Here is an 11,398-nt window from a genome sequence, read left to right on the forward strand (position 1 = left end):
AGTCTGTTTTGCCTGGGACTGTAAATGGTGAGTGTCCTTGTCTCGACCCACAAGTGTCTAGTTGGCCTTTGTCCTCCCCAGCCCAGTGCATGCACAGGGAAGGCAGTTGAACAGCCATGGGGCTGGTTCCTTGTTGTCATGTTAGGCCCAAACCACAACAAATTTCTTCAAAGAAGAAACATGAAACTTTTCTGAGTAGTAAGATAAAAAAGTTTATTGTTTTGCTTTCACTTTCCTCCTTGCATCCTTATGCTTCTTCCGGCACTCCTGAAAATATTAAAAAATTGACATAATGAGAAGTTTCTGAATTCTTGTTTGTCTCAGACTCTTGTTTCACGTGCAGGAAAGTAACTGGTCCTGCACAATGCTGGGATGCAGTTATTTCCCTGGCTGGACATGACAACAGGACATGATGCACACTTTTATACTAAAAATGTTTAGTTCTCTGGTAATGGTCATGTTTCAAGCCTTCCACAAGGTCCTGAATTAATTTTTAACACGCACGCAGCAAACAAGCAGCCGTGTTCCCTCCTCATGCTGAACTTTCGGCCGCAGTTCCGAGTCACAGACGTTAAAGGACTCACCTCAATCAACACTCTACGTCTGTCTTCCCAACCATCTCTTTCCTCACTGAGATCTGCTGATCTACAAAATAACTTGGGGCCTTCTGCACAAAACAAAGACCAAATTAATATGGTGAAACACTTGTAAAAATGCTGCTGTTTGTAAATCTCATGTCCATCCCATCTCAGCAATGAGGCAGGAAGGCGGCTTCTCCAAATTCCTCTCTTGCCCCCATGACATGGTTGACTCAGAACAGAAATGTTTGGTATTAGAGCCTGGCCTATCAAGGAGAATGAAAGACAACAGTTTTTCTCAAGATGCTGAAATACAGATTGCAGTGAAACAGCATGTTTCATGAAAAGCTCAGCACCATTATCCCACATCTCCCAAGGAATGTAATTCCTGCCACAACTTGTAGCTGAGTTCTACTGGGCAATATAACCTAGATAAGATGGAAGATTATAGTGCAATAACTGTATTAACACATTAACTTTTACATGTGCATTTAATGATAGTTACCTAACATGTCTCAGGACACAAACATTTAAGTCTGTCCTGATAATTTGTATAAAATATCAAAAGCAATAGTTTTGGTAGCCTGGGGAGAGTTTTTTAATTTTTTTGTGGGTTTCTATGTTTTGGTTTATTATTTTGTTTGGTTTGAACTATGAAATTCATTATATACACAAGAAAAAGCGCTACACAGTTTAGGATCAAGAACCATGTAGGCATTAGGTCGCTGGTAAGAATATTCATTATTCATAACACTAGCACCAGAAATACAGAAAAAGAAAAAGATCATATATATGCCTGAAAGGATCAAAAAATGTCCAAAGATAATTTGTCAAGTGATTTTTTTTTTTTTGTAAGCCTTACAAGACCAGCCACATTAGGCAATTATCTGAAAACAGGAAAAAAAAATAGCTGCTCAGTATTTATTTTACCAGGACTTTTTTGTGGGACGTGCTACCACAATCCATTCCCCTCTTAAGCATCTCATCCGTGTTTTAACTACAAAACTTTAGGAACCAGACAGTATTTCATTCCAGTAAGAGTTAAAAAAAAAAAGGGGGGGGTGAATAAGTTCTGTTATACCTCTTAGTCGTTCGTCATCTTTGGAGAAGAAGAAAAATCTCACAGTTTGTGTCTGTGGCAAAGAAACAAACCTAGACAAACACAAAGGAATTTCAGCATCATAAAAGTTACTGTCAAATTCCATTTACACAAATTAAAGCTGCAAGGCTGCAGAGAAATAGCATGCATTGAAGAACGTTACTCCACACTAACCAAATAGAGCCTTCTAGAAAAAAAGTTTCTAAAGAAAATTTAATCTACATTTGACATTTGGCTAAACCCCCTACTCAGCTCAGTTTTCATGCAATCAACTAGAAACTCAGATTTTACATCCAACTTCAAGTGTGCTATTAGGATTTTTGACTACTACACTCTGTGCAGCAAAGAATGGTTTCCAAAGAAGACTTTCACTGGCCAGAGATGTGGAATGAAGATGTTAGTCTCCCATAACCTGAGCACTGCTATCAATATTCTCATAGCATCAAAGTACTACCACCAAGTAGACAATAAATACAAATACAAACTTACATTTCTTTGTTCCATTCACTTTCTGATGCCTCTGGTTCATCATCACCCTCAGAACTGCTGTCTCGGAAACGTGGATCTTCTTGCCATGTGACTTTTACAGGTTTTATTGTTTCAATTACGTAGGGCTCTGCAATAATAAAATCAATTAAAAAAAATAATCAGATTATTCCCCTACTTGCCAGTAAAAATTTCTACTTCACACTGAAATACCTTATTTGGAAAATAGATTTGAGAAGGATAGAAACCTCCCCTCCTAGGTTTTCTATCCTACTCTGGGCAAATATTAATTCAATTCAGTGGTGTATAAGCTCAGGACTTGTCTGGATGACCAAAACTGAGATGACAGCTCAGGTACTGCCTCTCTCTGGCAAGATCAAGCAGTTTCCAAACCCAACTGTAACCAGACTATGAAACACAAACAGTCTTAAATTATTTAAGAGAAAGATCAGAACATTCTACTTCATTAAAAGTGAGCTATTGCAAGTTTACCTTCTTTCATGCGTGACTCCTCCATGTCTTCAAAGAAGGAAAACTTGAAATAATCAGACTCCTGATCTTCCTTACTGCCAGCATTAGGTCCCGAAGAGTCAGGTTGGGTAGGGTCCTCTGCAGTGGCTTTGTCCCAGGGTACTTCTTGATTTGTTTCTGATTTGCTCTTTGAAGAGCCAAACAACTCTTTTAAATCAACAGCAATATCATAGTATGTTTCTTTCGACACTTCAGGGAGTTTTTCACTCTCTTCCCTCTTCTTCTTCCTTTTAGCTTTACTGAAACGAGATTGTGAAGGGATAGTAACACAGCACACACTTTTCTAAAAGAAAGGCTCCCTAAGAGGCAATCTTGCTATTCATGTCTTAGCAGTCTGCATAGCTTCAAATTCAGGTCGTCTCCTATAGCTGCCTTTCCAGGGGAAGAACCTTCACAATTACAGTTACCAAGCTGCAGTGTTACCTCTCTTTTTCTGTAGCACTTGGTTTCCTTTCAAAGACTGCGTGGTCCTGTCTTGTGGGATCGTAGCGGAGGGCATTAATATCTCTGTAAACACAGGAAGGAAAAGGAAAGCCATGAGACATTCCAAATGCTCAGCTGAAAGCTACCCCAAACCTTAAGAGTCAGACTCAAACTCACATTGACCAAAACAGCTCCAAATCAATCCAAAACCTAACTGGTATTTGGAAAGTACCTGCTAGTCAGTGTCAGGAAAAGAGATAAACAGAAGTGGCTTTAATAAAATTCTAATATTTCATATAAAACACAGACCTCAAGTTGTGTGTGTTATGCAGGAAGGTTATACCTGCATCTGTTTCTCTTTTGAGAAGCTGTATCAATACAGCTATTCATCCCCATTTACTCATCTATATATATATTTCTTCTGGTACCAGACATGGAATAAATTAAGAAAGTGCAAGGAAAAAAACCAACAGAACAAAGCAAGAAGAACAAACAAACCAAAAGCCATTATGCCCACCTTCCAAAATTTAAACATTTCAGGGACTATCAGCTACAGCATCTTAAGGTTTAGACTGACTCAAATATTAGTGTGGCAAAGCCCACACTGCAAGAAGGTGATCACTTATTTTCCCCCTTCTTCCTAAATTAATCCTTGCAGCATAAATTAACTACTTTTAAATGGTCCCCTGCTATATAGTTAACTGAAGAACATTAACTAAGGAACAGACCTTCAGAAAACTTTCTTAAGACAACCTCTGGGGTTGCAGAAGTTATTTCCCCCTCTGCTTACTCTTTAGAAGATGCATGAAAAGTTGAACAGAAGCCCTAGAATCAAGTATGATTGTGCAGCAGTCACACTGGTATTTAGCAGTCAGCAGCAATCGATGCAACTCCTAAAATAATTACAATTACCAGTAGGATGATCTATTCAGATACTCAGGCTGGAAAACTGCATTAAAGACTGACTTCAAATGCACACAACCAAGAGGGAAAGACTTTTCTCAGTCAGCTAGGCAGAAACTGTACTTGTGAAACACTCGCAAAAATTCAGCCTTCCTGCAATTCCTTCTTTTCCGATAACAGAGGATGCGTACTTGAATTTCTTAGCACTTGCGGCTGGTTTAGTTGGCTTATGGTGTTCCAAGTTGACATTCAAGAGGCTTCCCAGTATTTGCAGATTCTTCTTTTTCTCTGCAGCAAGTTCCTCCTCCTCATCTGTCTTCAAGGCATTTGTCTCTGCTAAGAAACAAGTAAATACATTTTGTTTTCCCTGTTCTGATGTAAGCAAGCCTTAATATTTGATATACGACCTTGCTGTAGCACTAGAAGAGCTCAAACCTATCAACATATCACTTCCCTCATGTTAAAGCTACGTTGAGGGTTTTTTCCTTGCACTATAGAAAATCTTTGATTAGAAATATGACAGGCATCTATTTCATGTGAACATTAGAGCAGTAATTTGCTACCACTAACTAGGAACCAGGAGCAAGTTTACCTTCCTCCCCACTGTCACTTTCAAGGAATCGAGCATCCATGCGAAATCTTTCATCTGTGCCAAATCGTGACTGCAGTCTCAAGAGCTAAACAAAACAAAGCAGACACTGTTAAGCCCTAGAGAAGAAAATCAATGTTAATTAACTTTTTTTTACTGTAATTATGGCAACATCCTAATAACCTTTAGCTCCTAATGCCTTTTCCAGAAATTTCTTTGTATTCCAAAATGACAACATCAGAGAAACTTTTCCCACTGCCCAAGACACAGTATCCTCATGGCTGCTCTTCCTCTATGAAAGAGAATTCTATTCCAAGTTTGTCAAACTCATATTCAGCAAGTATGCAAGCCTACACCTTATGTTCTCCTGAGGTGGCATTATGGAGACCTAGAAGAGAATAAAATTACAGTAACAAGCTCACTCACTTTTTCACCAGCTTTGCCTTCAAACTGGGGTTTAATTTTGAATCTCTCATCATCTGCGTCATCTTGCTCATCCTCACTGCTTTCAAACAGTCTGCTTGAAGTTTTGGGAGCAGGTTCATCCTTGTTAAACAAGAAGAAAATCAAGAAAAGCAGGTCCTTTACATGACATTGAAAAGATAAATCAGTATTAACTTTGTTCATGTACTTTCCCATTTATCTGAAAAAACAGATTTCTAGAACAACCTGCTCACTTACTGATCCATGTATTTCTGTTTCATACACACCTTGTAAAATTCTGTGTTACAGTTATGACTATACAATTTTAGCATAAGCAAATTATCCATGTAAAGGGTAACTCAGGTTTTACAATATGAGGGAGTCAGGTATAAAAAAAACAACTTTCTGATTACCTCAAGGGAGATCAGTTTAAAAATATCAATGTGTCATTATACTCTCTGAACAAGCCTCATTTATGGCATAAACTCTAGGAGATTACTGTCATCAGTTAATCAATGTCAATGATTACAACAGGTAAGCACGTGGCTTGGAAACAATTTTCCATAGAATCAGAGGTTCTTTTGAAGAAAAGGGAAAACACAGGGCAAGGATTCTAAATACCAGGTGAGAGAGATTTAAGTAAAAAAATGCTAAACATGAGGAAAAGTGAGAAAAGGAGAATGGTCCTAATCTTACTATGTTTATGAAGAAAAAAAATCCAATAAAAAAGAAATTATTTCCCTAATACTTACTTCTTCATGCTTCTCTCCCAAACTCTTCCCTTTCTTCAACACCTCATCTCCTTCAGCTTCACTTTCCACATCTGAATTGAATATGATGTGTTTATGCTTGCCTGCTGGCTGGCTATCCTAGGTAAGAGTGAAACTGTCAAGTCAAACAGATTAAATACTTGCTGCAGTCATACATAAGTATCTAAAAGCTGTTCCCATGACATTAAAGGAAGAATCTACTATTGCTCTTGCAACTCCAGAAACATTCCAGGTATTGGGTATGCATCATTTTGTATAGACTCATAGGAAAACTGGCAAGGGAATCCGAAACTCCAGAATATGCTTTTAAAGTGTCTTAAAGCACATTGATTTCCCTTTTTCTTTTACTGCACACTATTCAGATAGAAGTTGTGAGTGTAATTACCAGATTTGAAAGAGCTCCTTGAATGAGTTTCTTCTGTAATTCTCTCTCTTTCTGTCTCTCTTCTAGAGCTGCCAGCCTCCTCTGGTTATCCTGGAACTGTTTCTTTTCTAAATCAGGTCCCTTTGAAGCAGTAACCTGACGACAAAGCTCCTTAGTTTCCAGCAGGCTTGTCTTCCCATTCTCACACTTGTTAGTTTCACGTTCGGGATTTGTATTGCTTACATCTCTCTTTAATTTTTTGGAAAGCAGTTTTGGCCTTTTCAGTTGCTTAACATGTTTCTGTGGCACTGTAGCATTCCTATCCACATCACTGCTCTCGTCTCCACTCTCATCAGTACTGGGAACAGCAGCTCCACGCTCTGAATTTTGGTCTTCTGGTAAAGAACTTGTGTCTTTGCTCCTTCCTTGTAAATGAGGCCTGGAACCAGGCTGATTGCTCTCAGCTGCTAAGGAAGCAAAATCTGACAATTCCTTGTGCGGTTCACAAGGCATATTCTGTCTCTTTTTACTACTGATTTCCTGTGGACACAATGGATGCTTTTTAGACTGTCTTTTAGATGACTCCTCCCCACAGTAAGAAATACAAGTTTCAGGACCTAAACTTTCTGCCAACACCTTCTTTGAACCGCTGCTCTCCTTAGTTACCTCTTTTTCACAAAGGGACCCAATTCCTCTGAAAGGCTGATATTTCAAACACGAGTTATTTTGTCCCTTGGAGCCTTCTTCAGCAGCATTGTCCTCCCCAGCTAAAATTGCAGCAACTACATCTTCAGGACAGATACATTTTTTTTTAACTGCAGGGTGGATTTTAGAAAGTTTTGGTTTATTTACAACATTACCCTTAGGATTTTCTTCAACACTTTGCTGACTAGAACTCAGTGCACTATCTGATTCATCTGCTGGTGCCCCAACGTTTTCAGTAGCTAATGCTTTTAGGTCATCTAATGTAAGGTCCAAGCGGTAACAGTTTTGCATAAGAGACTCATAATCAGAACTAATTTCAGAGTCCCCTTTCTCAGCCTCTGAGTAAGAGCTTTCACTATCACTTGCCTTTGTTGAGCTCTTAACTGCTGTACTTTGCAAGACAGAGTTGGTTTTTTTTTTAATTTTCCCTTTCCTTCCAATATATTCTTTTAAATGGTGAGGTTTCTGTGCAGAGTCATCCACTGACTCACAGGTTTTGGTAGTTGGCATTTCTTTATTTTCCAGCTTCACCTGTTTAGAATCTTCTAAAATTGTAGTTTTCCTGCTACTTAGATCTGGAGTTTTACTTTCAGCAATAATTTCATCTGTATCTGCTGAGTCATAACTGTTGTCACATTCCACAGTCTCTTTCTCTCTGTTACTTCCTTTGATGGCTTTCTTTCTAGCATCTGGATTGCTTAAGGACCAGTGACTATTATATTTTAATTCAAAATTATCCCCAACAATTTCCAAGTGGTCACTTTCAGTCTCAACATTTTCAGCTTTCTGCATTCCTCTCTCTTTCTCTACCATTGCTCTGATTTCCTCTTCAGAATCAACGTCACTGTCACAAACACTCCTATGATTTTGAGCTGTAACTCCAGAAATGTTGCTTTTATCTGATACTAAGCCCCTCTCTGATATTTTACTGGAAAGAGCACTTGACAGAGGCAATTTAGACTTCTCATTGGGTTTGGATTTTGACCTTTCATCTAGCTGCGCTAAGCTTCTGTTTTTTGAAGGTGACTGGCACCCAGAGGAGAGAACTACTGCTCCATTCAGAGCCTCTCTGCCCAGTTGCCTCAGTTTTTTAGGTGGCTGTTTTGCCCCGGGGAGCTCTCCTGGCCGCTTCCTGTGCATGACGCTGCCATCTCCCCCTTCCAAGCACCAGGTGAGCTCAGATATAGGAACTTCACGTGCCAAGTCTGGCTCCAGCTTCCTGAGGTTATGGCAATACTTTGATGGGTCATATTTCACAATGTTAGTCTGAGTTAAGGAATTAAAATAACACAATTCTTTCAGCAAGTAGACTTTCAGTCTTTATGGCTAAATTCTGCATGAGAAGACAGCAAAGAGTCCTTTTTAATGTCACAACCATAAGCCTTTAGGCAACTGACTTCCAGTCTAAATTATATTCAAATCACACAAACTTACTGCAAGATTTACTCAAGGGATTCAAGAAATCACCTATGACATAGTAGTCTAGATTAAAGCCACTAAGCAAATGCTTCCTTATATGAAGAAAGAAAGAAGGGAACTGTCCTTCTGGAAAACCAAAAAGAAAAGGATATTTTATTTTTCTGTTGACTCCTAAGGTGTAGGACAGGTAGGACTCTGCCAAATTTACCAACAATCCATTTCTAAAAAAAAAAAAGAAAATAATTAGTGTTAAACAAGAAGGGAATGGACGTAACTCTGGAATAAAACAAGATGTGTATTCTCTGGTAACAGAAACACTAACAGAGAACTATCTGTGGCTAATTCTTTTTATGTTTATGCACTTAGTGAGACCTATTTATACTGTGCAACTTAGCCAGCTTCCTTCTCAAAAAAAGAGCAAACGAAAACCAACCAAAGCCCCAAATTTCTACAACCTTGCAAATAAAAAGCTATATTAAATAACTGAATTTCTTTACAAGTACTATTTTTTATATCATGTTTCTGGTTTATGAATTATCAGTCTCAACTATACAGATCAGTATTCTTTTGCTGCTTTCCCCCTTACCACTAAAAAATTAAAGTCTCCCCATCACCCTCCAAAACGTTCTGTGCTTAGACAATAATTTGAAAACTTTGCAATAAATATAGGTTTTGTTGCCTAAATTTGCACATTCAATGATTTTACTTTAAATCTTAACTTTTGTAAGCATGTGTAGACCCTGATCCTGAATGTGGTGAAGCACAGAGATGAGTGCTGTCAAAAACGTATATGCTGTATAAAAATGAGACACACATTCTCTTTACATGCCTTTCAGGGTGAAACAAAGATACTCCCAACACAAAAAGGCAACAAAGCATTTACTATCTACAACAAAGAGGATAGCAGGATCAAGATTATTTCCAGTCATTACAAATAATGACAGGAGCATTCTACATGCTCACACATTTCTTTAGACTACCTTCCACAAGCTGCACTGTCACACTTAATAAAGATTTCTTTACATCAAGTGTAGAGATTTGGCATAACTTTAGATGTAATAAGCTTGCACCTCATTATGGTTTTGTGGGTTTTTTTGTTTCAGTGCTCTATATGTACCCACCCCACCATACCTTATGGTCTGGCACCTCTGTACCTGGCACTGCTTTCATCTGAAAGTCTACAACTCCAGCTTTTTTCAGTGATTCCAACAGACACGTTTTGTCATGTCTCTGTGGCTTTTCTTTCTGCAGCTTTGCTTCCTCCCTCTCCATGGCGAGCCTGCACCAAAAAGTACATTGTACATGAAAAAAGATCTGCCTGTCCCTAAATTATAGTTGGCAGTCACCCTTTCCCAGAGAACAGTAGCCATTTGCTGCTTAAGGAATTAACATATCTGCTACCTTTAAGGGAAGAATGACGCCGAACATGTTGCACTATCTAGTATGTATCGACAGCCCACCCACTGTCAGTAAAAACTAGAAAAACTAAGAGTGTAGCAGATGAAAGCACAGCCATACTGTTATCAGATAAACAGAAAAAGTAACTTTAGCAAAAATGTACATTTAAAAAAATTATTTTTACCTGTGCAAAAAGCTTTCTTTGGCCAACTCAATTTGCAGTGTCCCCCCTTTCCATTTTGTTTTATTTAAAATTGACATACCTGTAAAAAAAGGTGATGGGAAATAAATAAAAATAGACATTAGACCTAGCCCTGCCTTCTGCTTCTGTGATAGTCTGAAGTTTTTTTAGCATGACTCCATTAGTCACCTGATTTAAGTTTGTCTATGAAAGGTCTAAAACCCAAATCTTACACAAGAAGGTCTACATCCAAAATTAAAAGTTCTGATTTCAAGAGTCATTCAAGTCCATATGATTTGGTTCAAGTACAAACCCGAAAATTCAGATGCATATACCCTGAAGTTTCTACGCTAGTGTCTGAGAGGTTTTCCCCCACTTAACTGCTTCTCCACTTTAACTTTCTTAGTCCTAATGGCAGCATTCCCCAGATAAAATGATGTATTACCAATCTCTCTCTTCAGGTGTAGGTATCTCAACTTGTCATTCTGCTGCTACCTGTTACACAGGTGGTTTTATAACCCTGCCAATAGTTTTGTAGCCCACCTGTCATGGGATTTGTAAAACTGCTTTAACAGAAAATGGTTTACACAAGATCTCCTTCTGGGTTTCCTCTCATATCAAGTCACTTCTAATGTTTTATGGACGTGATGAAAGTGTTGGAAGTACATTTCCTGTACCTTTTCACAAAAAGGTTAAAACAAACTCATAGATCACCTATTTCAGCCAGAAGGCATCTCTTTAATCTGCTTACATGTACTTACTGTAAACTGCAGTAAAGCAGCTTCCAAAAAACTGCAGCTTTAAGAAGATGGAATGAACATGACAACAGAATGAAACAGGATCTACCTGAACCACAGCCTGATTTTACAACGTTAGATGCATGATCAGTGTTCTATCCTGGCTCAAAACCAAAATTATTTACAAAACACCAAAAATGTACTTACACTTCCTAAGATCTGCATCAGAAATGCTGACAGTGAGGTAAGCAAAAGTCTTCATAGGGTTCCCTGATAAACGATACACAGTTAATATCTACAGAATACCAGCATTTCCTTTAAAGCTGAAAATTAATCTATTTGCTAAAAATAGTGTCTCTGAAGCAAAAATTCCATTTCAAATTACAAATCGAAAAATGATTCAATTTTAAAGGATGAAGCAAAACTGTTACCCTGGTCATCTTTCCTGGTAATAATCTCTGCGTCCAAAACCTCCCCAAACTTGCCGAATCTTTCTTGCAGTTCAGCCTTAGAGACGGTGTGGCCGAGCCCTCCGACGTACAACCGCTTCGACACCCGCTTCTGCTCCATGACGACAAGCCCGGCTGTGTCACTTCTGCGTCGCACGCCCCGTTTTCCTGTTAAAAAACCGTCACAGTTCGGTAACTCACACCGGAGGGATGATCGCAGGCACAACACCCCATCACGGAACGAGTCGCTCCGCTCCCGTGTCAGAAAGCACCGCCCTGCTGGCAGGAGCCGGGGCTGAGGCGCTGCTGGCAGGAGCCGGGGCTGAGGCCCTGCCCGCCCGGG

General features: G+C 39.0%; 1 protein-coding gene across 1 annotated transcript; it reads right to left on the reverse strand.

Annotated features, from left to right (window-relative positions):
- Window positions 1-213: 213 nt before the first annotated feature.
- NOL8 (nucleolar protein 8) lies at window positions 214-11,176 on the reverse strand. The gene is made up of 16 exons (XM_009996908.1): window positions 11,038-11,176; window positions 10,814-10,876; window positions 9,873-9,951; window positions 9,422-9,569; window positions 8,443-8,511; window positions 6,188-8,131; window positions 5,785-5,901; window positions 5,036-5,155; window positions 4,613-4,697; window positions 4,212-4,356; window positions 3,118-3,201; window positions 2,656-2,933; window positions 2,167-2,293; window positions 1,660-1,730; window positions 585-667; window positions 214-267 (listed from the first exon to the last, which is right to left on the reverse strand). The coding sequence occupies exons 1-16, from the start codon at window positions 11,174-11,176 to the stop codon at window positions 214-216; spliced, it is 3,606 nt and encodes a 1,201-aa protein (XP_009995210.1).
- Window positions 11,177-11,398: the final 222 nt, after the last annotated feature.

Source organism: Chaetura pelagica, unplaced genomic scaffold (genome assembly GCF_000747805.2).
Source record: "Chaetura pelagica isolate M959 unplaced genomic scaffold, ChaPel_1.0 scaffold24, whole genome shotgun sequence".
NCBI lineage: Eukaryota > Metazoa > Chordata > Aves > Apodiformes > Apodidae > Chaetura > Chaetura pelagica.